At 38.3% G+C, this 27,267-nt stretch overlaps 3 protein-coding genes across 5 annotated transcripts in view; 2 read left to right on the top strand and 1 right to left on the bottom strand.

Annotated features, from left to right (window-relative positions):
- Window positions 1-27,267, top strand: part of LOC117563330 (E3 ubiquitin-protein ligase TRIM9) — a 113,826-nt gene that overhangs the window by 47,079 nt on the left and 39,480 nt on the right. The window lies entirely within an intron of this gene.
- Window positions 1,983-2,518, top strand: LOC117563333 (uncharacterized). Its single transcript, XM_034241601.2, has 2 exons — window positions 1,983-2,141; window positions 2,196-2,518. The coding sequence occupies exons 1-2, from the start codon at window positions 2,122-2,124 to the stop codon at window positions 2,365-2,367; spliced, it is 192 nt and encodes a 63-aa protein (XP_034097492.1). The 5' UTR covers window positions 1,983-2,121; the 3' UTR covers window positions 2,368-2,518.
- On the bottom strand, window positions 3,141-3,845 carry LOC117563332 (acylphosphatase-2). The gene is given in 4 exon segments (XM_034241600.2): window positions 3,141-3,345; window positions 3,396-3,493; window positions 3,495-3,523; window positions 3,586-3,845. Coding segments are annotated over 4 exon segments (390 nt in total). The 5' UTR covers window positions 3,734-3,845; the 3' UTR covers window positions 3,141-3,230.

Raw genomic sequence — 27,267 nt, 5'->3', positions numbered from 1 at the left:
TTTGCTGTTGCTTTTGCTGTTGGTTAAGTGGGGGGAAATCCAGCTAATCAAATGCGACATTTATCAAATTTGCACGCAACACGGCGGTCAAACATGCAAACTGCAAAATGCATGAGGATTTTCCAATGTTTGCGGGTGGCTGTGGCAGCAAGCCAAACGAGCTGCTTGTTGCATGTTGCACGTGGCAAATTAGCGCTGCACTATTGCGGTAACTATCAAAATTTTTAATATTAAATTTTTGTTTTGCGCTTCCACTTGACTGTAGCATGCAATACTATTTCTTTTTTGTGGAGGGTTTTGGCAGGGATTTGCGTCTAGACAAGTCGACTCTCTGCCTCATCCTAAGTGCTGCTGGATATGACCAAATCCTCGGTGTTTGCTGCTGTGGGGTCTTTGCATGTCTTTCGCATTGAGATTTGGCCAAACAGTCGTCGGCACAGCTTTTGTCGGGCTCAATATTGCGCGACGAACACGGTCTGCATTTGTAATAAGCTGCTGCTGCTGCTGTTGGAGCTGCATGCAGCATGTGGCATAAAGCCTTTCAGTGCTTTGGCTTTAACCGGAAAAAACGACTTGGAGTTGCTGCTGGGTTAAAGCCACAAAATCCACTTGCAAGCAGACGAATCGAAAAATTGGTATTAATCTAGTTAGAGCATAACCGAAGCAAAGACTTGTTTGCCATTGTTTGACTCGCTTTTGGAAGAATCTACATATTTAGGAAACATATGAAAGACTTTGAAAAAGTAAATTTCATAAGTCCATTTAAAAATATTATTGAAAATGATGTCTAATACCGAGAAACGTAATTGCTCTTTTTGTTTAACAGAATATAAGCAGTATTATCATCATTACTAATTAACATGTGAAAGAAGTTGAATAAACATGTTTAATAAATCTATTTAAGAATACTTTAGGAATATATTATATTTTAAAGTATATATTTAAAGTAACCAAAAGTATTTTGTGTTTAACAAAACACAAGAATTACCTTTCCTAAAGTTCACCCTTCATCTAACTTTTTAATAACTTAAGCTTAATTTTGTTGCTAGCTCTAATCAGCTAAAAAATGAAAGCAAAATAAATATTAAAGACTTTTCTTTGCACTGATTAGATATTTGCCAAAAGCTTTTGTAAGTCTGGAATTTTAAATACTTTTTGCTATCTGTGATTAAATATTAGCAAAAGTTCTTATCCTTGTCGCACATAAAAAATAGTTGAAAACTTTGTGACTTTGTTTTTATCGCTGATCAAATATGCCCCAAAGACCACAAAGACGAAGTAGCATAAGCTCTCAATAGTTGCCGCAGCCATTTGCCTACAAACACACTGTGATTAGCCAAGTTTGCGCTGATGTTTGCATTGAAGGCGCCACATTAACAGCTCAATTTTCGACAGTCTTCAGTTCACGCCTGGCTGTCGTCGATAATCAATAGGAGAATCAATGTGCCAATGAACTCGTCAATGAACTCGTTATCAACGCTAATGGCACAGTTGCGCTGCTGCATGCAACACAATGTTGCAAGCACGCAAGCCTTTTGCATTATGCATGCCACGCCCATCTCGGGGCGTTATTCGCTCCTTTGCCCCAAAACTGTAGCAGCTCTCTAGCTAATCCATGGCTTTTAGTTTGTTTGCCTCGTGCCACAATATGATTACAATAATTTGATGTGTGCTCCACGTTATATGTATGTATATGTTATGCATATTTTGGGGTCACGCACGCTACACAACAGCAACAAAAGCGGAAACGGAATTGATTATCGGCGCTGTCGAAACCTGCCCTGGTTCCTGCCATCTCCTTCCATTTCAGACTTCTTGTTTGTCGGCTGCTTTTATCTGTTTGCGTGCCGCTTTGCCGTTTTGCCTGTTTTGTATTCCAAATACAAATTATGAAATTTAATGACTTCATTTTTTCTCCTTTTTTTCGGTTAAAAGGTTATGAAAGTACAAGGCTTATTTGGACTGTTAAATGTATGCAAAGTAGGCTGGGCTTAAACTCCAAAAATGTATTTATAAATTAACTTCCTTTATTGTTTTGTAGTTCTCATACTTTTATCAAAATTCTCCGTGCGTAAACACTACCGAGTGAAATAAGTATAGAATACATTTCGAGGTCTAAAAATGGCTGACAAAAGTGTAAAGTACGTAAAAGTATAAAAATATGTATTGAAATGTTAATTTAGTATTGTATTTAGATCTCGCCCAAATCCTGGCATACAGTTTAGCTCAGCAGCTGGCTCAGCGGAGACAACGCGAAAAATGTTGCTCTTCAAGCAGCTGCTGAAGCAGGAGTTGAGCCGAGATCGTGTGAGACCTCGAAGAAATGCAACAGTACGATATCGGAGCAAACAACAACAACAACTGTAATCAGAGCAGCCATTGTGATTAAGTAAATTGTTACAACTGGTATTTGGAATGCAAACAACACTTGGTAGTTTATTTACGACAATACAACAAATTTGGTTCTACTTTTTATTTTTAATAAATGTGTCGGTAAAATATTTCAATTTTCTACAAAGCTCTCGTTTGTTTTTGCAATTCGTTGCGGTTTTAACAGTTTATAATAAAGTGCCAGACGGCTAAAAAAAATAACGGAAAGTAACGTAAAAGTCAGGAGTTGAGAGAGATATTCCCTTGCCAAAGGCAAACCAAATGGTGCGCGGCCTTTTTTAATTGCTGTCAAGCGCCAACTGTTACGTTGCAAACTCGCAAAACTTTTATTTATGCAAATTTTTTTGTTTATTTTTGTTTTTAACTTGCAACAATATTTGTCGCTAAATTGGCAAAAGTGCTGCAAACTTTTTAAGCGAGGGAAAAATATTTATTTTGATGGCTGCGCGAATAAATTGAAATTGTTCTGACAATTTGTTGTCAATGCGTATTTTGTCAAATGCTGCACAAATATTAGATGGCGCCCCATTTTTATGGTGTTTTTTTTTCTTTCGATAGTTGGCAAACTAATTGGACTCCAAATGGGAGTTGAACGCGTGCCCAAAGCAATTGTCAGGCCAATTCCCTGAAGCTGTGAGCAAAAGTTTTTTTTGCTGCCCGCACAACTTTGGACATTTGTGGCCTGACCAAAAGTATTATGACAATAATAAAAAAAAGTTGGACGTGGCCACACGTAGCAACGCAAATGATTTAGTCTTCTGACATATGTTCTATGTATATTTAGAATTAATTGCACAGCGGGAAATCGAAACAGAGACAGTTGGGGGAAAATATATCGCCTAACGTCGCACGGTAAACGAATGGAAATTGTAGTTGGCAATCGGTTCGTTTGGCGTGAAAATTGCCTTCTCAATGATGGAGCGTGGACTGCCTTTGTGTTGGAGCCACAGTTTCCTAAGGAAATCAAATTAGTAGCTGCAACTCTTAAGCAGAGAGCCACTCACATTTCAGAGATTAGATCTTGCGGACCCTCGAGTATGCCCTTGACGGTGCCGTTTTGTGTATTCATGCACCAGCCATTGAGACCCAGTTCCTTGGCCTTATTTCAAAGTGTGCTTGCGGAAGTAAACTCCTGAAGAAAAGATCGAAGAAAATTACTATTGCATTAAGAATTTAGTTTCTTTTTAAACTTGCCTTGCACACGGCCAAAGATCTCAAACATCGAGCTGTAGATCTTCTTGTCGTGTGTTACTTTATTGCCGGGAATATCTGTTGTCAATCTGGTAATCGGTGTCAGTCCATTTCCAACTGCCTTATTCAATGTCTTAATTTTGGTATTCATATTTGAAATAGTTGAAAGCAAAAGAATATTGTGTGGCAAGATTTAAAATATTAATGACTGATGTTGAAATTTGCTCCGAAGTTGTGAAAATGAATGAGAGAGAAGTCAACCAAAGCTTCGATGAAATTCTCTAAGCAGACTTGTTACAGCTTACAAAATATACAAAATATTTATCAGTGCAACTATTTTCTAACAAGATTTTGGTACCTCAAGAAAAACACTATGTAGCTGCTGATAAAGAAAGGATGAAGTTATTACTGACATTTAGTATACAAATATCAAGTGCATTTTAAATGAGATCATTAAGTGGTCGTTTGAAAATTTATGGCACGCTCATTATATTTATTTGCTTGAGAAAAACAACAACTGTTGTCGTCATTACTCTCTGGCAAATTATGATGCCTCTCTTTCAGCAGGTGTCATTGCACACTGAAATTGCGTACTTGTGTGGCAAACGAGCGAGCAATTTAAATATATTGCAGTTGTATAAAAAAAGAGGCTATCTAATATTTCAAATAACAGTTTGCTCGTCAGATCATCAGATTTCCGCACTTTTGCCAAGACGAAGAAAGGATGACTGTCTTGGCCATTTGAGAGGCTGCTTCACTTTTAGCGCTTCCGGTTCGTTAAGTTTAACAGGCGAAGATGGTGGCTGCTGGCCACAAGAGAGACAACAGGCAGTCGAAGATAAAGACGGAAACAAAAGTATGTGAAGGGAGCCAAAAGGTAGTTGAAGGCGACGCACAATGTGGTTGGTTGCTTGGTTGCTTCAGTGGAAACTTCAATAAAACCTTTGACGCTGCAGGCAAACTGACATTTTCCATTAAGTGCAGACAGTTTGCCCGTTTAGCAGAGAGAGAGAGTGGGAGGGGAGCTTGGCAACATTTTGGCCAAGTTTTATGGTAGCAAATGTTGTTCGCCTTGGACTGTTGATTATGATGTGTTCGCTTTGCTCTTAAGAGCTTCTGCGTGCCTTTTGCTCTGCTCTGCTCATCCGACATCTGCTAATTATAGCCTGCTTTTAGGCGCATAACCAGCACACGCATTGCACTCAGCCACATTAATTAAAGAGCCGAGCAGCAGCAGCAGCAGTTGCTGGAGTAGCAAAGGATTTTTGCCAAGTTTTTTGGCCAAACATCAAAGTGTCATCAACAGGCTCTGCTCTGTCGACAGACGGCACTGCACTTCCGCACTTCCTGGCAACAAGAGGATGAACAAGGAAACGAACAAGCACAGTGGCGTTGACAGTGTGCCGTGACATCCTCAGAATGTCTTGCGCTTCCTCGTTCGCTCGAGTGTCCTTATCATTTGCGACAAATTCGCCGACAACTTTACTACAATAATATTTATTTTGAAAATATGCTAGAGTTTCTTCGACTACGAGGGACGAGCGGCACACTTTGAAGTGTTGCCAATGTGCAAAAGTAATCAAAATATTTGGTCAGCTTCTGTTGCAGTTCCTTCACCAGCTCAGCTAGCAATTTTTAAAGTGCTCTTGGTCAAATTGGCGTAGGAAATTGAGTTGAAAGTTGAGCTCTTTAAATGCGACAAACTCCTTTAAACTGTCTGTGTGTATGACTTGCCGCTGGCAGGCAATTCAAATAAAAGAGACGCCACTTTGGAGCACACTCTTTCTCTCTATCAACCACTTCCTCATCGTGTTCTCTTTCACTCTCTAAACGAATGAAATTGACATTTATGCAATTTGATTTTCTGCCGCACAGCAAATTAAATTTGCTCAGTTTGCTGCTACCCAAAAAGTATGCTATGTTTTTTTGCCCGCAGCTCAAAGCACACACACACTCATTCCATATCTGTATGTGTGCGTGTGAGGTTTTCAAACAATTTCACGTTGAAATTTGTTACAAATTGCAGTTACAATGGCGAATTTGCATAAAATTTCCATATGCGTTTTTGTTATGGCAGCCTGATTCTCATTTCGCTTTCGCTCACATTTCGCCAAACGCCAAACGATTTGCATAAAAATGCCGCCTCACTGACAAATTTCACGTGTCGCTGTGCAAATTTATGAACTCTTGAAATTATTTTCGTTTTTTCCCCCTGTTGTCCCCCCCGATTCATTTCTCCTGTTTTTTTTTACAAATCCCGCGAGTCGCATAAAATTTGTATTTGCAGTTTCTCTATTTTGTTGTTGTTGTTGTTGTTATTGTTGGGGGTTGTCCAGGCAGGTGTTAACATGTCCAAAGCCGCCACCATTTGCATTTTTAGCCAAGCCCAAGCATAATCTCTCTCTCACTCGAAAGCGACTTAATTTATTTGAGCTGTCTAAAAACGCCAAACGAGCCTCTCAACCAATTTTCATTAAAGCACATAAATTGTTGTTTATGACACTCCACAGCCCCCAGGACACTTTTTGGGTCGCTGTTGCTGTTGCTGTTCTAGCAAAGCACAGACCAGACCAGACAAGTTCCCTTCTCCTTCACCTTCACCTTAATTGTCCAGCAGTCGAGTTCATTTCATATTCATGGACGCGCAATACACAAACTCCTTTTATTTAGCTGCTGCCTTTGAACGTTAACTGTGTTCCCATTTCCCCAAATTTTCGTATTCGTTAATAAAGTTTGGCAATTATCTTGGCTGCCTGTTGCTGTAATGCTAGGGATTTAAAGGTTTGTGTATCTTGTGAGTTGCAGTAAAAGGTATTTTAGAGTTTAACTTTGAGCTGAGAAATATAAGTGCAGGTGAACTGCATTTGATACTTGCATTTTCTATACAGAATTCACTTATCGTAATTGCTAAGTTAAACAGAGTGCAGAACGCTAAAGTTTCATCTGCTGATTGCAGATGTTTTACACTTTGATATGGACCAAAGTTGGCATAATCAATAGTCAAGCCAAAAAGCTGTCTGCAGCTGTTCAACATCATTTGAAGGATATGCCATCAATTTTATAAAGTGCAAAATATTTGTGTGTGTGTGTGTGAGGGAGAAGTGAAATGAAAGATGCGATATAATATATATACTTATAGATAAAAACCTACCTCAATATAATTGCATTACACGTGGTTGTCACAAGTGAAAAACCACACACGAAAAGCGAAAAAAGCGTAAAATAAAACAGGAAGCAGCAGCTGTCATACTCGGATAAACCACATGGGCCACAAGCTGAGAGAAATTGAGGCTGAGACTTTACCCAGCAACGAACCCGACTCAAATCTGAAAATGACTTGGCAGGCGACTTTTCATATTTTTGCCCCGATCCGACAGCTTCTCGTCCAGGGCGTGAAAGTTTTCCCCAAATCCTTTACCTTCAGCCAGTGTGCACACACACACACACATACACACACTTCAAGTATGCTTAATGCCCCAGACTTGCCACTTCCGCCATCTTCAGCTTCAGTTTCCATGTTTGATGTGGTCTAAGAGTATGCAGCACAAATCACCAAAGCGCCAACGTCTGGAATTTATGCGCCATCTTCGAAGTATGCATACGTGTGTGTGTGTGTGTTTGCGTGTGATCTCTGTGTGATTTGGTGGCAACACTACGAGTCTTAAGCTGACACTGATGTACGCCATTTGCCGTGTGGGCGTCTCAAATATATGAACGAGCATTGCTCCGAGGCATTCAAGCGCAAGCAGCAAGAGAGAGAGAGAGAGAGAGGCAGAGAGAAACATGGCTTGCCCATTAGCTCTTCAAAAAAATTTCACTTCTTTCTACTACTTTTCTCCCCGTCACGAACTGTGTACATATTTTTACAAAATTATTTTACGCTTGAATGAAATGAATCGAGAGCAACCGGTAGCGGAAATCACTTATGACATTTTCGATCTATTGATTTTTTATGCTTCAGCACACTTTTTTGGCTTCGGGTTTGGGATAATGATTTGACAAAATGGCCACAGCTTAAAGAGGAGTTTCTAGTACATCAAAAAGGGGTTGCGCTCTATAAAGTAACAGATTTTATGTTGAAGCTTACAAATATAAAATGCTAAGCCCATATTTCAGTCAATTTTCTAGACAATTTTCTAGCTGCATAACAATTTCCTTTAAATTTAGTGTCAAATTTGAAGCAACTTTATGACGAAGCTTGAGAATGTATAAGTAATAATGTTTAAATATAGCAACATTATTATTACCTAAATTGGCCAACTTCAATTTCAGTTAACTTAATCATTGCCTACTTAGTATGGCTTTTAGTTTAACAACTTCGAGTTGAATTATATGCCTCTCCGATTCACTTAACTTTGTTCGCAGAGAATTGCAGCAGATGCTTTGCCATGTTGCAACTTACACAATACAATGTGAACATGAACAATGTACGAGTATCTCGATGTGTGTGTGTGTGTGTTGCAAATGTAGATACATAGATACTACTTGTAGTAACTGCACACCTGGCAAACTGATTGTAACTGCAATCAGTTTGGAAGTAAAGCAACGACTACTACAAAGGCGACGACGACGCCAACGATGACTGTTTGCCAAGTTGTAATAAAGTTTGGTAAACAAGTTGGGATGCACACACAATAAACATTGTGTAGAAAATGGAAACGCAATACTACACACAATTCCCATTCTCTGCACAACATATTCCCTAACTTATCTTAAATTCTAATGCAATTGGCAAAGCCAAAAGCAGAAACTGCCTGCCTGGCTGCCCGAGTTTGTTTGTAAAGATTTTATACTAATGTTCCACTATTTTTCTTGCTTTTCCTCTTTTTGCAGGTATGTAACAACCGCCATTTGCTATGATGCTCATTGTTCACACACCTGTCTACGTCTCTTTCTATGTGTGTAAGTGGCAAACAAATGCATTATATTCTACATTTACCTCTTGTGTATGTATTAGATAATAAAGTAGTCGAAATCAGTTGCCAGAGTGAGAGAAAGGGAGCAAGAGAGAGCGAAAGAGAGAAGGAGAGCGGCAAGTGATTCTCTGCTTCGCTTAACAAAGCGAATGAAAATTGTGTAGCATACTTTTTGGCGTGTGGTACGTGCCGCTTATCAAATGCATCAGACTTCATGCTCAGCACAACAACAAATTCTACATGAGGAAAAAAAGAACACAAATACAAAAGAAAAGAATGAGAAACAAACCACACAAAAAAAACAACAAAGCACAATTCTGCATTGCCTCAGCTTTTGATTGTTGATTTCTTTAGAAAGTACTCTAAATGTAGGATACTTTGAACTTAATGTTTAAAATGAATGATAGTGCTTTATATACAAGATTAAATTTGTATACAGTTAATAATGCTGTTATTAAACATATTTAAAAACTTCTCCATTCAAATTTAGGATTCAAACAACTTTAAAATTAGACAAATGAAATTTGCTTTATTATTATTATGAATTATTCAATTTTGTGTCTGAATTTCTTTAATAATTTTGATATTTCTTTTAAATACTTGTACTTTTCATCAATTTTAAAGTATAACTTTTAATTTAGTTTCAAATTGCAGCGCATACGAAATTCGTTGTGTCAGCTTCAAATCTTTTTGTTGTGTTGAATTTTGTCTTCTATTTTTTTTATTGTTGATTTGTGCGCACTGCATCAGTTTGTAGTCTTTTTGTGCTGTTGCTGGCATGTGAGTTGTTTGCTTCGTCTTTTTGCCTGTTTGTTTATTTAATGTTATTCACTTATCCTGCAAAAAGCAGCTGAAGGAGCAGCCACTGAGCAGCCAGAATCGTGCCTTCAAGTGAATAAAACTGACTACAGAAGTACTCACATTTCTTCGTGATTGTGAATTGGATTCATTGAGCTATTTAAGCCAAGTGTTTAAATTACCACACATTAGGCCTCATTCATTAGTCGAGTTAACGCCTTTAATGAGTTAGCTGTAAGCTAAATGGCAAAGTCCAAGTCGTTTTCGGTTGCATATTTGCAGCAACAATTAACGGAAAATGATGTGCATAATTATGGGTCCGGCCTTTGGCTAACTGCAACATATTTGCTAATGCAATTATTGTGCATAATTATGCGTTTATTGCTCAAATGAAATCAAAGACAAGGAAGGCATGCACAAACAATGGCAGCGGCCAGAAAGGGAAATTATTTGGCAAATCAAACGATCACAGAGAGAGGAGGAAGAAGGGAGTCCCGCTGGGCAATTGCGATTGCCACCGTTTGACTGCAACATGTCTGTGCCCCTCTCTCTCTCTCTCTCTGCTTTGATTGGCAGCATTCCTGCTGTGTCTGGTCTGTTTGTGAAATGTTCATCCTCCCCCCTTCAGAAAACTTCAAATCCCTATTATTGCTCGCAGTTCGCATATTTTGGGGACCAGCTGCGATTGCAATGCCGATGCTGCCAATGCCAATGTAGATTTGCGATTGTTGTGCGTTGTTGTGCATCGTCAGACGCCCGATTGCATTTTAATCGCGTTGCTTTTGGCCATTCGCATTGTGCCGAACACAGTTAATAAACTCGCGGGCCAAGTGCATCAGCAATCAGCGTGTGGCATGCAACCGCAGTATGCAGCCAGCTGCATGAATAAAACCAACCAACAACAAACAGTTAGCAGACTGCAAATACTCGTATTTGGCGCATTTTCGTTGGCAAGTTTTAAACACTTTTCGGCCACAATTTCAACCCAAAAATTGCGTTAATTTATAACAGAAAGTTTTCAAATTTGCATTGCAATAAATGAAGTCAAATACAGCATATGGGTTTTAATTTAAAAAAAAATATATATTTTAATTTGAATTCATAAAAATATCTGTATAAAAATAAGTTGAAAACCACTTTAATTTTACTTTTAAACAATATATTTTCACATAAAAGTGCAACGAATACGTAGAAATCAAATTATCTTGTCGCATTTATCAGCTGCACTCAAAATTGTTTATAATTCGTAGTTAAGCAGAGTCTCTTGTTTATTTAAGCGCTGAGCAAATCTTTGCTAATTGCATGTCATAATTTCAAGTGGGATCTCTTCCAAGTCATTGGGTTCAGTTAGCTGACGATTTGTCTCTGTCAAAGCTGCCACAAGTTTTGAATAGCAAAGTTCAATGCTGCAAAAAGGCAATGTCCAATGTCAAAGAGATTTTGCTGTTGTGGATACCAGCTGTTGTTGTTGCCCGTCCACAAATCCGTCGCAGCTCTCAACGATTTATATTTGCCATTTCCTGCCACAACCAAGCACACACAAACATTGTCTAGTCTCTTGTGGCACATGTAAGCCAGCCACAGTGGAATAGTGTAAAATGACAACAACAAACAGCAGCAGAAGGAGATGGAGGAGATGGAAGGTGGAGGGCAACATCGATGTGCAAACATTAACCCCAAACTAAGTGAAGGTCTGCCCGACACTTTTCCTAGCTCGAGTTTTATTTTTGGCCTCTTCGGTTATCACAGACTCGGATTCTTCCCTCCTCCAGTTTGTCGCCTGCTGATTTGTTGCTGATGTGTTCTTTCACTAAATTCACTTAAATGCATGTTATTTCCGCATGTCTCTCGCCAAGCACCTCTGCTGCAGCTGTAGTTCTGTAGTTACTGCCAGACTTGCCACACAAATCTTCTACTTGCCTTGCCATTTCTTTTGCTTGCTTTTTTTTCGTTTGCCAATTTGCACTTCATGAATAAGATAGTCGACAGAGGAAAGGGCGGAGCAAGCAGAAGAGAAGATCGACTGCTGCCCCATTAGACAATTTGCACAACGAATCGAATCGCTACGAATCGAAATCGAAGGCGTTGCCTCAGCATGTGTCCCCTAGAAATTTTGTTTGTTGTTGCTGGCCAAGTTAATTCGCACAATGTTTCACAGATTGCTGCATTTTCTTCTCCGCTCTCGACTAAACATCCGTTGACCGTTTAAAGTTCTTTCAAGTGCGAGCATAAACAGCAGTTTTTTTTTGTGTGTTTTCCTCAAACATTTTACCAACTTTAAGCTAAACACATAATACCACATTTGAGCACGTTTCTTGGCAAATTCTCGAACGCAATTCGCTTGAAATCATATGGCAATAAAACTAAAAGAAACACACTGTGTGCAACAGAAATGGGGCAAACGAAAAGGTGTTGCAAATGCGCTGCTGCATGTGATGCATTTTTGATGACACACTATATATATGGTATATAGGAAGTCCAATAAAAGAGAGAGAGAGAGAATGAAATGGAAACGAAATGTGTGCTTCAGAAGTTTGCTGAACCATTTTCAGTTTTCATTTCGTCTTGGCAATGTTTTACCTGTCTCGCATTAGAGTTCTTCTTTTTGCTTCCATTTTCTTTTCCTGGGGTTTTATTTCAGTTTAAGCAATGTTGTCATATCACGGTGTCTTGATGTCTTTGCGCCAAACAAACTTTAGCAAAATATTTGCCATAATAATTCCCAAAGTTTTCCTTATGCTTTTGTCTTACTTGAAGAGAAAAAATTTATATGGGAAAATAGAAAAATGGTTTAATAGTATTTATTTCTGAGTTGAAATAAAAAGTTTGGGGATTTAGGTAACAACATTATTTGCGTTTATTGATTTATAGTTTTCTGTTGTTAAAATAATTTTTAAGCAAGTAAGAAAGCTACAGCCGAGTATGCTCGACTGTGAGATACCCGTTACCTAATTCGAATAAAAGTGCGGTATTAATTTTAAAATATACCAAATTAATATACCACAAAAATATTAAAAATAAAACAAGTGCTATAATGAAATATTTAAAATATACCATAGAGTGCCAAAAATGCTAGACTTTCAGCCAAAGCGACTAAGACCCGAAGTAAGTAAGTGTTTTTTCAAGTTGTGCAACATTAAACACAATTTCTGAATCACACTTCTTGCACTGATTCTAATCAGCTTATGACGTTTTGTCCTGCAGCGTTTTGATCTTTAATAATCCCTGCACCATCTAGTTAAACAGCTCTGCTAATGGCAATTTCCTGGATTGTCTTGGCAGCTAGTAGCTTGCAGTTTGTTCACGAATCAAACACATTATGCTTGAAATGAGCTCAACAAGGGAGACGCAGCACATCATCGATTCTATTCACATTTGTCTCTTTCACTGCAATGCACATAAGCTGCAGACGGTTCGGAAATCATAACGCACTCAGAGTTCAGTTTCCCAATCAAACTTCACTTCAACTGCACACGACGAGGAAGTTTTGGGGGAAGTGGGAGGAGAGTTGTTAGCTGGGAACAAAACCTCAAAATCGCCGAGTGTAGTGAATGCAAACGCAATAGACGCAGAGTCTCGATACAAAACTTGGCTTCTCTCGTGCTTTTGCTCTTGTTGTTGTTTTTGCCTGGCAGCGTCGTAGTTCATGGAGCATAAAATGAGGTTATGCTCGGGCTGCTGAATGCTGACTGCTGGCTGCTGGTTACTGCCTCATGCCTCACAGTCTTGCCGCTTGTCTGTTGGCAAGCGAGTAACATGTTTCTTTTAGCCTTCTGTGTGATTTATGAAGAGCAATTTTAATGACATTTCCCGACAAGAGTATCGACACAATAGCTGCAACGCTGCCAACTGTGCAACGTGCAACATGCGGCAAGCAGACTCGTTGTGGGTGCCCATCGACTGGCAGGCAAGTTGCCAGTCATGCGTGCGCCTCATAAGTGGCAGACATCGACATCGAGAGAGACGCTGCTGGACACACCTCAAACATGCAACGTGCCACATGTCCAGCTCCAGTTTGTGCCACACTTTGCACAAATAATCACAGCTCATAAATTCGCCTTTAGTTCAATTGTCTCGCGAGATAAGCATAAGTTTAGTTGCTGTTGTTGTAATGCTGAGGCCATTTTATTGGGTCAGTTGCATGATTGCGCAATCTTTTGGCATAAACTGCACAATCATTTCAAGTCCAGTTAAGAGTCCATTGTCTTTTTATTTTTTGTTGAAAAATCAGTAAATAAATAACCCAAATATGTATTGCAGTTTGTCAATAGTTTTTTTTGCTCCTTCCTTTACTTTTGGCCATTTCCATTTCAATTGCCTTTTGAGTGGAAAAATATGCAAATATCAACGAGGACAGACGAGCATGAGAATTGCAGCAACATCGATGTGCAGCAGCAACAGCAGTAAATTGCAGTTTGCCAAAAAGATTTTACCATTTGTTTGCTGCCCCCTCTATGCCCCGCTTTTCCCTCTCTTTCGTCAACTGCTTTCTCATACAGTTTGCTTTGGGAAATTTATGAGCAGAAAGCTGCAGCAATTTTAATGTGTGGAAATGAGAACTCTATTGATATATCGATATGCACATATTATTGACAGTAGCAATTGCAATATGCTCACTTATTGTTCAGCTATTCGATTCTGTTATCCAATCAAAAGCGACAAAGAAATGGAGCTGAATGCAAATGTGGCCAGCATAAGAAATGTGGCATGAAATCACAAAAAGGCACAAAAGAAAAAAAAATTCTTTTGACAGCAAAATTGAGTTACGAAAATCGAAGAAGATTTAACGATAATAAGTGTAGAATTTATCAGATTATTGCTAAAGCAAATAAATGCACAAACATTATAGATAAGTTGCTTAATTAAGAGACAAACTCTACTTGAAAGTGAAATATCATTTATCGATTGTGAAAACTATTGAGTAATGCACAAAGTTTGGTGACAGCAAGATAACATTAAATTATTTTTACTGCAAACAACTTTTCAATATAAATAGACGCTTTATTGAAAGTTTATTAAGAGAATTATTAAATACTGCATCTAATTAAATAATATCCACAATTTAACATACACTTCTTTAAGAAATTTCATTGCAGCAAACTCTTCATTACTTCACTTTCTTAAAGCACCTTTGGAAAGTTAGCTTCACTTAGTTTGTTCAAGTTTTGTGTGCGGCACTTTAAATTAATTTCAATCTAAAAATTACGCAATGCAAGCAACAAAAGCAATAAATAACAATTCGATGTTCTTATCACATAATACGAAGCCCATAGTCAAGGCGAGGCCATAAATCAAGTGGAAAGCGCTTTCTCCCCTGCTCTCAATGTGTCTCTCTCTTTCTCTCACTTGTCTGCAGTACTCGTTGTTGTTGTTGCTGTTTTTGTTGTTGCTGCTGTTGATATGGGTATGCGAGTGTAAAATCTAACAACGGCGTCGCGTGAATAATTAAAATGAATTGCCCAAAGTTTTTCTTATAGCACACAGCTCCCCCAATCCTCAAAGTTCGATAGCATTTCCCATTATTGCTTTTTAAAGTCGTCTAGCCATGCACATGTGAGTGTGTGTGTGAGTTGAGTGTGTGTGCGAAATGGATGAGCATTTCTAGCATAATATTTTGATAGCCTCTCGCCAGTCAAAGCAATAAATAAATTAACACCAAAAGCTGATGATGCTGATGAGGATGCACCGACAAAAGATGAATGAAAAATTTCGTCTGACAGCTAATCGGTTTTCCACTTGGCTTTTCCAAATGGCCATCATAAGAGGCCATAAGGCGGGGCATTAATAAGCTTTTTATGATCTATAATTTGTTCGAGTGTTCGAAATATGTGTGTAGCCATTGAAAGAATATGCCCCTTTTTGTGTTGTAATTTGTTGCATGATTGATTTTTCTTTGCACTGTTCGATTTTTCTTTCTTTGTGTGGTGGATTTTCTGGTGTTGTTTCGTTTAACCCCATTAATCAATGGGTTGCCCCGTTTTGTCTCGCTTTGCATATTGCAATTCGTTGCGCTTGAGAGCGATATCAACAGCAGCAGCAACAACAACAACAATCACTTGTGCGTAGTTGTTTTTTCGGGTTTTGGATGCGCTTGGCTGTTTGAGATTTATGACCCTTCAAAATGCAATTAAATTTAATTGAAGCGCGAAAAAACGCACGCGATTGTTTGTCTTTTTCACACGCCCCAACTGCTCTCTCTTTCACTCACTCTCTCTCTGCATTTCTTTTGCTTTGGGTATTGCGACAACTCTGGCTGCAATTTTGGAGTCACTCATACGCCCAGTTGGCCGTTTAATTAATGGGGCCAAATGCGTTTGCAGTTGCAGAACAAGTACAAAAAACAAATTTAACACAAATCTTTTGCAATTGTACATTCAATTTCAGTTCAGTCTACAGTTTTTTCCTCTTTTTGACTGTTTTTCAAGCACTTTTGTTGTTTGCAGTTTTTAGTTTTGATAAAGTTTTTCAGTTGTATTTTGCATTTATGTATATTTTCTTTGGCCGTTTTTCATGCTTATCATTTATTCATTATGTGCTCTCTTGCACGCCTGATTTATTGTTGAATCCGACAAGTACATTCATTCCTCAACTGTTCAACAATATTTGCATTGAGGTGTGAAAATGAACATTTAATTATTTAAACAGATGATGTTTTTGTTGCTGTTTGCTGCAGCTGTTGTCAGTTGTTCTTGCATTGTTTGTATTGTGGTTGGATTTGCGGTTGTCCTTTTGTGGTTTCAACTATTCAAGTCAAACAACATTCGCAAGCACTTTTTTTTGTGCAAAGTGAACAATTAAACTCATCGTAATGAAATTTAAAGTGAAAATATTCAATTATTAGCAATGGACGTTCATTGAGTGAAATTGCACAAACAATTAGATTTATGCAGAAATCCTATTGTACGCAAAAAGGCTTTGGCAATGCCAACAAGGATATATTGAATTATTTATGATTGTCAATATTTGTGAAAAAGTAAAAAAGAAGCCGAGAAGAACAAAGTCAAAAGACAACGACAACGAGAACAAGAACGACAACGGCAGCAGCATCTTCATAAAAAGAAATAATAATATTTACAATAAATAAAAGCGCACAAACATCAAATCACAACAGGGATAACAGCAAATATTTATGACGCGGCAAAGTGAAATATGAAAAGGGGCGGAAATCGCACAATGAACATAGTTGGATTTTAGCACGTACCACTGACGGGGAAAATGAGGAAAAACGCAGCCAGCAGTCGTTGCGAAATTGAAAAGGACAAGTTAAGCGTTTAGGACCTCAAGTATAAAAATACAAAAAATACACACAAAAAAAAAAAAACAAAAAATATGAAAAGAAGTGAAAGAAAGAATAAAGAAACGAATGGAAAAAAGGCTCTGCAGCAGCCGCATAAAACGTTGGCTAATAGAAAAAGAAAAGGCAGCGGCAAAAGCCGCATAATAAATCATGGCTGACTGGCTTTGGCTTGACTCGGTCTTGGTCTCGGTCTTGGTCCCGGCTGCAGTGGCCAGGAGGACATAAAGGACATTCGCATGTTCATAAAAAGTATATACACACAAGTATATAGCCATGTAGAATATGAAAAAGAAATGAGAAATAATAGCAAATAACCAAAGCTATAGTCAAAGCGCAAAAGCAAGCGACAAAGTCAATTATGCAACAAGCAAACTGAAAATGGAGACGGACGGCAGCCGTTATGCTTTAAATAGACTGCTGCTGCTGCTGCTGCCAAAGCCAGACGGTATTATTGAAATATTAATGATCCAACATTATTAAAAACTTCCAAGCAGAGCAGACAGCAGCAAGACAGAGACAGCAGAGACAGGCGAGACATAAAACCAAATCGTTGGCTGCAAAGTTTTCTGTTACGAAAATCGAATTGCAAATTGCAATCAAAACTTAATCAGTTTAGAGGCTTAGACTTGACTAGCGAGCTATAGACAGTTCCTCGCTTCCCACTTTCTAGCATTTTATTTCCCTTCAGCCAACTTTCGACTGTTGTGTCCCCCTTTAGCTATTTGCGCAGCTTTTCATTAGATGAAAAAGCGCGTGGCAAAAGCTCTGCCAAAAATGTGAATATTTTCGAAAATTAAAAGGATTTTGCGCATCAATATTGACACAAGACTCCAGCGGGCAGCGGTTGCTTTGACTGACTGACTGAATGAATGACTGACTGACTGACTGACGGACATGCCAGCACGAGTTTCGAGGGATTGTTTCCCATGGCCAAGCCAAACGAAAGGCAAACACTCATTCAGCAATTTCGAGTGCCTGAGTGCAGCAACCAGCTTTTTATTCATTTGCTCTGCTTTGCTTGTTTTATTTTTATTAGAGTATCCCATGGTTATGATGTGTGCCACAATTCACAAGACTAAAGATATATACATATATTTGCCATTTTGTTGAGCTGACAGAATTGCAGCAATTTTTAATGGGTTATTTGAGCACTTGGCTATCTATTTTCTATATGTAGCTGCAGTTGATTGATGATGAAGCATAGCACAAGCTATGGGCGAAACGAGAAGTTTTGCAGTAAATGAATTCAATTTGTATTGACAGAAAATTTATCAATGAAGTTAGATTTAATAGATATGAGTAGTACTCTACTAAAAAGTTAATAATTTAACAAATCTATTACTTAATTGAACTTTGATGGACTATCAATATATTTTAGAAATCTGGTATGTTTAGTACTCTTCGGTATATTTTGGTATATACTACTATATTAATATACCAAATGTAGGCTTTGATATACTGAAATATTTTTGCGATATATTAATTTGGTATATTTTTTGAATAATACCATACTTGTATAGTCTTCGGCATATTTAAGTTTTTGTGGTATATTATTTTGGTATATTTTAAGAATAATACCATGCTGTATTGCTCATATTCAAAATAATATCAATGAAATTCCATTATTAGAAATTACATTTAACTACATTAAATTAAACAAATGCTGCAAATAATAAATTTAAATAATTGTTATAAATCTTCTATTTAAGTAGCGGAAAAGTGAAACGCATGTTTCTTTGTATTCAATTAAAATGTTATCAATCTTATGTCTCGTTTACCTAATTGATTACTTGCCACCGCAGTGTTATCGCAGCTGTTACTGTTTGCCGTTAAGCCCAAATCTCACCTGCGTTCCCCGTCAGCTGAAATAAATCATAAGTCAGCCTACATACAATATATAAAAAAAGGGAGAAAAGAAACGCTGTAAAAATTAGCACAAAACAATTACGTGACTTGTCAACTAATTACAATATTACGTCCATCGGCGGACATCCCGTCGCTATACGCTTTTTGTCTCCTGTTGCCAATCTCCAGCAGTTATGAGCACCCCAATGTCACCTGCCCTTCTCCCTCTCTCTGCTCTAACTACCTGGCTGGCTTGGTAATTAACGCGTGTCATTTATGCTTGACAGCGAGGAAGAGCAGCTCATAAAAATGCCACGCGGGCGACACGCGAACATAATTTGTTTAAGGTGCCTGTTCCTCTTCTCCCTTGCTGTTGTCATTTTTATGAAAATTCTGCAATAAATTAAAAATTATTGCCATACTTTGTTTCTTGTTTCTGTTTTTTTTTCAGTTCTCAGTTCAGTGTAGCTTAATTTTATACATATTCCTTATTATTTTCATGCCATTCTTGCTGCTCATTTTATGTAAATGTTGCGCACAGGTGATAAAGTTGGCCATTGCCGTGCTCCATTATTCATTGTAGCGCCATCAAGGATGCTGTGCTTCTCGGTGTTATTACAATTTATGCAGCGGCATGTGCAGCAGCGAGCGAGGCTGACTAAAATGATAGCCTATTTGTTGCTAGATTACAAGAGACTCCCCAGAGATCATTTCGATGTGCTAAGAAGCCATTTTCGGAATTTAAATTCATAATAATATTAGGTATTAAATAGACAATTGAAGCGTGAGAAAAGCGGTAATACGTTATTCTAGTCGTTATACTTTAACTTAGTAAAAGAGAATTCAATTTCTATATTCTTAAATTTTCTATTCAATTTCCTTACCGTGCTTTAACATTTCTTCATCCCATATTCATTTCTAATCTATTGTTTAGCCATCAGCATATCCTGACTATATTTTTCTTTTCATTGAGAACCTTTTCTCTTAACCTTTTGCTAAAAATTACAACTCATTATGCGATCCGCCCAATTCGTTTTTTTCCTCTACGCTTTTTATATGCATTACGTCTCAATTTTTGTTTCCTTTTTTTTATTGAAATATACACGCAATGTTCGTAGCCAAGCAAGTTGCCTCTTTCCACGGACGTAAACTGTGACAGCCTTAAAAAGCCTTTTTCGATTGCGTTTTGCCCATTTTGCGAGTTTGTCGTTTAGGGATAGAGCTGAAAAGAGGAACAATACACAAGCGTGACAACGCCAAATGTGACTTTGAAAATTTGATAAATGACCCAAAGTTCAGTTGAGACGAAGTCGACATCGACAACGGTCGCTGAATGTCTGGGAAATGAAATAAAAATCGAGCAATAGACCCAAAAAAAAAGAAAGCACCAAAAGCGGAACTGAAATGCCGCACAACGAATAAGGAAACGCAAAAGAGAACTAAAAGGATGAATGAATGAGTGAGTGCATGAATGAGTGAACGAATCAATGGAAATGGAAACGTGCTAGGCAGCGAAACGCAAAACAGAGAAAAATACAAAGCGAACTCGCGACACTCTTGACAACAAACAGACGGCGACGATGGAAAACTGCGGCCCAAGGCAATACCAAGAGCGCCACATGCGCGTAGACTTTTGTTGCAGACTGTCGTAGTCGACATTCTTGTTGTTGTTGTTGTTGTGTGGATACATTTAGGCGCCCTCGACTTTGATTTGGCGTCACAGTCGCAGTCAAAGTCAAAGTCAACTCGACTCCAGTCGATGCGAGTCATTCTTCATTTGAAATGCCGGCAGCGTTGTCGTTGTCGCAGGGAGCTGCCACGCCCCTCGTAAAGCCCTCACACACATACATACATTGAAACACTTCTATCAGTGGCCAAATTGGCTTAGGGATCTTGAGTTCTTAACTGAAAATTGTTCGACATTTATTTTGTGCTTATTTGATACTTTTTGCTACTTTCTGCCTACTTTCTTGCGAGTCGTATCTTTCCTTTCCCTTCTGTCTCGGGCCCACATCAAATATTGATATTAAAAAATCGCATCACGTCGCTTAAGTTTGTAAATAATGTTCTGGAAAATTTATTAGCCAAGAACTTAGCAAGGTTGCCTTCCCAGCCTATTGACGAGCCATTGAATGCCATTGTCGTCGCTCGCTGGCTGCGAGTAAATGTGATTTTCTTAAGAATTTACTGCCATGTTCTGGGCATGGGTTAGATGTTGTCTGGCAAACTAAGAACGAGCTGTCAGGTGAGAGTGAAAGCGAAAGGCTGTGAATTTCAATGCGATTGGAATTGGCAATTGATGAATGCATATAATTGGGTTTTAAATTTAAGTATAGTGGGAAATTGTTGAAGAGATTTCTATTTTTGGAAGGTGCTTTCTATCATTGTAGTGAACATAATTGAATATGGATAGACAGCATTCGTCAATTTCAAAAAGCATATTCATTTCATTATTGGAACCTTACCGTTTTCAAGAATGTAAGTGACGTTTAAAGGCATCAACGTTTTGATGCAATTAACTCAAACATTCTCGATCGAAACTTTTTTTTTGCTCCCTTTAGCGCTCTTTAATAGTTCCTTTAATTTCATTATTAGCTTACAAATTGTGGTTTACAATGTGGTTTCTTATGTGGTTTTCTAATCCACTTTTCTTTACATAATCTAACTTTAAGATGAATTGAATATCGACATATAATATTCATCAATTTCAATGCAATATTTATTGATTAAACATTCTCGGCTAAAATATAATTTTCTTTGTCCCTTAACTATACACTTCTTATCATCATATTTAATCAGTCTCTAATGTTGTTTTTTAAATCCTCTTTTCTACACATAATCGATCTTTAAGCTCTTATTTCAGTCAATGTCATTGCATTTAATTGCAACTATTTGCCAGTTGTAGCTTTTAGCTTTCTGAATCAACTTCTGCCACGTCTTTTATTGCTGCTTTCACTCAGTTAATTTTGCAGACTGCCGTTAAAACAAAGACACCAAAAAAAACGAGGAGGGTCGAATTGGCTCACTTAAAATGCCAGACACAAAACTGGCCTGCCATTGCATTTGGGGTTGATAGCAAAGGGAAGAGGAGAAGCAAAAAAAAAAGGAGAATTAATTTCTTCTTTAGATAGAGCAAAGTTGCTTGCAGACTCGTAATCAATATAATTACAATGGCTATTCGAAAATGTCGCACACGTAGTTGCGGCATGCGGAAGATTGTGATAAAGCGGGAGAGAGAGAGAGAGAGAGTAACGAAAAATTGGGCAACTTCGAAGGCACGTAGCATTTGGCAAAGCAACAGGAAATAATACACATACGCACTGTGAGCCGTATCGAAAATTATAGGCAAACATTTGGCAAGGGGCATGGGCAGGAAGGCAGCACATTGCGGGGCAAGTAATTGACAAACATGCCACATGCTACTAAACACAAATTAGAGAAGCTGCTGCGTGCAGCAGCCCGTGGCAATCAATTGATTTTAGCCAAAACACAATCGTACTGCTGCCATGACTAGTTTGCCACCAGTCAAAATGTCAATTAGTCGGACGGGGGCAAGCAGCAAGGTTTTGGGGCACAACAAATGATTGGCCATTTGCATTTTTAGACAGTTACATACTTTTTTGTTCGTCACTTCAAAATGAGTTTTATGCAAATGTTTTTTTTTCTCTGCGGTTTATATTTAAATTTCAACAATAATGTGCGTAAACATTTTACGCCTGAATGGCTTTAATGGCAGGGAGAATGGCCATTTTGTGTCTCATTGTTGTCCATTTTGTGAAGAGAGAGAGAGAGAGAGAGAGGTCATAAAAACATTACGCCCAATAAAATAATTTCCTTAATGATGTTGCCATTTTTGGGAGGCTGGCCAAAAAGCGTCGCAAATTTTATATGTTTGTTGCTGCTTTGGCTGCTCTCTCTCTTGTTGGTCATTTGCCAGCCATATAAATTAACTGCAGCTGCTAGACACTGGACTGTCAACAGCTTTCATTCTCTTACTCTGCTTTCCTCTCTCGTTGTAGTTTTGCAACTACTTCTCGAGCTTCATTTATCAGCCTCTGCCTCTATCCATTGTCTTATAAATTTGTTTTTATTTTGTTTCTGTTTTTTTTCTCTCGCTCTCTGCTATGGCTGCCTTGGCTTCGTTTATTATTGGAAAATTCGGTTGTGGAGCTCGTTTATCAATGCGCCATTAAAGTGCGCTGCCATGTGGCGCCCTCTGTCGGACATGGCGTTTGCCAAATTGCAATATGGCGAATAGCAAATGGTGAATGGCGAGTGGCGAATGGTGTTGCCTGCATATCCGTCGAATGACAAACGTTTTGTTGTCCTGCCAGCAGCAATAACAGCAACAACAACAGCAACAACAACCTCAGACTGTCCACTGTTCATACAACGAAATGTTGCGTTGTACTATTCTTGTTGTAGTCAAAGTTGTTGCTGGCTGTAACTAATATCCGTTTCCGTTGTAGACAAAATGTGTTGCCATTTATAATGTCAAGTGCTTGGCGCAAGGGCAACCATATGTACATACTACATGTCTGTGTATGAAAGTGTGTGGACGTGTGTGGCAAATATCATGTATTGGAATGTGGGTGCATAACAAGCACACAACAATTTGTTTGCCTCCGCTCGTTGCTCATCTAACACTGCAAATATGGCAAATATATGGATCAGACATTCATTATTGATATTAAAAGAAAATGTATTTTATTTAAATTTTGTGAATATTAGTTGTAAAAATTCAATTACTAAATATTTGTTGCCTTAACTAATTTTATTTATTTTTACAATTTATGAGAATGGCAAAATATTGCATAGAAATGAAATATGAGAACTCATTAAATTTTCTGCACAATAATGATAATGTGTTATACAAATATCTTTCAAAAAATAAGCGATAACCATTTATTGTTCCATATGTTGTATTATTTTTCATTTCTAAACGATTTGAATAAATGCCATATTTTTTTTATTTATTAAATAAGCAAATGTGAAATGTCAGAACAATTTCAATAGTTCAATTTTCATTTTAATTTGTGCAGTTTGTATTTCAGTGCTACAATTTCAATTTAATTGCTGCCATTTATCCTTTAGCAGTTCGCTGTCTGCATTTGGCAAATGTTGCAATTTGTTTCGCTTTATGCAAAAACTAGAAAAACTTCCTTCCTCTCTTTCTCTCCCGCTGTGCTGGAGGTGTACAATTCATAACGTTCTGTTGGGGGCTGGCCAGAGAGCATCAAATGTGGCAGCGACAGAGACAAATGAAGTTATTGAAACCTCATTATAATGGCACAGACGAAATGCGCCAAGCAAATGTGAAACAGATGGAGCTAGCTATGGGAGAGAGAGAAATATAGAGAATAGTTGGTAACAGGCGGCAGAAGAGAGAGAGCTCAGTGGCTAATGCAATTCATCAAATGTCAAAATGCACTCGAAAAATCAACAGCCAAAAAAAATCCAAGGCATTAATCAGACGGCACAACACACACACACACATACACTCAGACACACAATTGACCAGGCGGAAAAGCAGCGGGAAATGAAAGAATAAAACACTTTGGAAAAGAGCTTTAAAGTGGACGTTTGCTAGCTAGAGCCTGGCTGGCACTTTGTGAAACAATTTTTCAAAAAATTAGCCAAGACATTGGCCTGGCATTGGTCTGTAGCTGCTTAGCCGCCAGACAAGATGCTCGACGACCCAATCGAGCACGTCCAAAACTAATTTCTCTTGATTACGCGAGGGAGGCGAACATGAAAATGGGGAAATGGGGAAATGGCAACTGGGAACGCAGATGCGGCACCAAATTGGCTGTAGCACTTCACAATTTTCAACTGCAGACGCCGACAAACTAGCGATGAGCATGGAGACATGCCACAAAGAGGTGCAACGCAATAAATCGATTAATATAAATAAAGTGTCTAGAGAATACTTCGAACAACTTTATCTTACTTATTTGCTAGCTCTGCGTGCGTGTCACGCGCTCATCTCTAGTCGCAAAAGTCGTCGCCTCGTTCACTCATCACTTCAGCGGTTCCGTGTGTCACTCGAAGACACGCGCCACGCCCCTTACACACTTTGGCTGCCACTTGAAATCTTTTGATTTTGTGAGTCGCCGCCACCAAATATGAAAAATCATTTGAATTTTTTCTCTCGCCTGCTGTGCGTCACCCAATCTTCAAGTGCCTGTCAAAATAATTAAACGAAATGGCCCCAAGACACAGAAATGTGCTGCAAGCTTATCACAAGCCAACCAGCTTCCACAGATTTGACTAATGTTGCATTTACAACACGCCTCGCAGCCTCCGAGTGCAGCCAAGTGCGGAAATGCCAGTTAATAATAAACGACAACCACGACGACGATGACTATTTAGTTTTGCTGTTTCGCTTCTATAACATTATTTTTTTTTATGAGCTGTGTTGATTAATGGAAGGTTACGTGATTTCTGGCATAGTTTAGCGATTAACAAGGCAAAATCGGGATTCTGTTTCTGGGTGCGTCTAAATGCGGGTTTCCAGCTTCTTCTTCTTCTTCGCTTACAGTTTAATGAACTTTTGCGCTGCTGTCAGCAACTTCGAAGTTGGCAATGTGGGTGTGCAACGACGCAAGGCTTTTAATAATAGTCAAACTAGTAGAGATACAGCGACAGCAGACAGTTAATTGAAATGATGGCTCTGCTGTAATTGAAGGCAACACCACAATTTATGCTCTAATCAGAGGCTGTGATTAGATTAAAGCGCCAGCTGTAAATGCAATAAAACCTTAGACAAACAGCCCTCGAATTGAATATAATTAAAGAGTTTTGATGATTAATTGTATATGCAAACAAAGATAAATAGTAATGCTGTGATTTCTATTCAAATCTGGTAATATTTAGAGACATTTAATGAAAAATGTTTTGGGGACATTTTAACATAATTAATGAAAATTCTGTCTTAAGAAAGTTATGTGACAATAATAATAAACTAGGGAAAATTGAAGATTTAATAGAGTATTAATACTGATAAATACTTCTTTTTAGGAAGCGATTCCTTCTAAAGAAAGTAATTTAAAGAGTTTTCTCATTAATTATAAATTCAACTTAAATAGATTTCCTTTACCGTAAGTAAAAGTTTTTTATACCCGCTACCAATGTAGGAATTGTTTGTAACAACCAAAAGGAGTCATCTCCGACAGAAATATACTATATTTTAGTATTTTGCGGTATATTTTTATATATTATGGAGAGTATCTCACAGTCAAACACACTCGACTGCAGCTTTCTTTGTAAAATACATTTTTGATTTTCGAATATTACATCCTGTCAACGAGCTGACATTTGCGCTCCCCTGCTTTATATATCCTTTTGCTTAATTATCTGTCACTTAGCTAACCTTTTGGCCCAATATATATTTACATTAAAATTTACCCCTGTTTTTTCTGCTTCTTTTTCTTTACAGGTATGTTATTCGACAGCGAAAGGGTCACTTTAACCTTTTTGACAGTCAGATCACGCCTGACATCCGTCTGGTCTGGTTTGGTCTGATCTGGTTGGTTACCCCTCTTGATGTGTATCGTGTAAGTGCCAGACACTTTGACCTGCACATACACACACACATACAGATGAACCGAATCACCTGCAATGCCAATATTTATACACACACAGGCACAGGCAGGAACACATGCTGTAAACAAACAAGTGAGTCGAGTCAAATCGAGTCGTAGCAATCCTCTGACAATCCCTCAACCAAGAGCTGTTAAGCTGTGCGTTAAATTGCTAAAAGCCTTCGCAGTTGGCTTAAACTAAAAGCTGGCACAGCTCAGGGTCGGTTTTTGGCTATTAATCAACTAAACGTTTGCAACTATTTCAAATGGCCAGACCCAATAGCGAAAGAGAGAGAGAATGGAGAGTGTCGAGCAAAGTTGAAAGTAATCAAAATTCTCGTCCGTGGTTCGTTTTAACCCTTTTCAGTTTGGCCATAGAAAAAATGTCAACTGAATTTCATATTTTTTTTTGGCTACACTAAAAATTCATGTGGCCTGAAAAAGAGGCTGCAAAATTTGCTGCACATGTTCATCAATCAAAGCTGTAAGCCAGCCTCAATGTTTGTTTTATTTTATTTTTTTTTTTTTTTGTGGATGCCTCTTTTGTTTTGCCACATCACATCGTCTGGCCAAATATGCAAATATTGTAAACATTTTCCGTTCAGTTTTCAATGCGATTTCCCAGCACAGAGTTTATTTAGTTAGTTTTCGACCTTTGCCAGATAGATTTGTATTCAGTTTGCAAAAGGGTAGAAAGGAGAATTCCCCTTGTGCTACAACAAAGGACGCTTGTTAAAAGCTTTCACGCTTCCTGTACACCGTTTGGCAACTACGCAGAGAGCGAGAGAGAGAGACAACAATTTTGTCGCCTTGTCGCGCTTTTGTGTCATTGTCACCGCTGCCTAATTGCACTAACCGCACAGCACACACACACACCTCTCACTCCCCTCTGTCTCATCCCCACACTCTTTCCCCTTTTAAGGTTGCAAGCAAAAAAAAAAAACACTTGAGTGTCATTTGGTATTTTTTGTTCCCCCTTCTTCTTCACGCGTAATGAGTGCGAAACGGACAAAGCGAACAATGCATTGGTAATTGTATGTGGTTCTTCTCTGTGTGTGTCTGTGTGTGTTTGCAATAGTGTTTGTATGTGTGTGTGTGTGTGTGAATTCCTATTGTTGTGCGTAGTTTTTGAGGTCAGCACATATTGTTCTCGGAGTGTTAAGTTTATCGGCTGTTAAATCACTTTAATGGCCTTTGTTGTGCCAACTCGACGCAGTTTTGCTTCTAAGACATCGAGAGAGATTAT

This window comes from Drosophila albomicans, chromosome 2L (assembly GCF_009650485.2).
Source record: "Drosophila albomicans strain 15112-1751.03 chromosome 2L, ASM965048v2, whole genome shotgun sequence".
Taxonomy (NCBI): domain Eukaryota; kingdom Metazoa; phylum Arthropoda; class Insecta; order Diptera; family Drosophilidae; genus Drosophila; species Drosophila albomicans.
The sequence above is the reverse complement of the archived record's forward strand: the minus strand, read 5'-3'. Positions and strand labels throughout refer to the sequence as shown.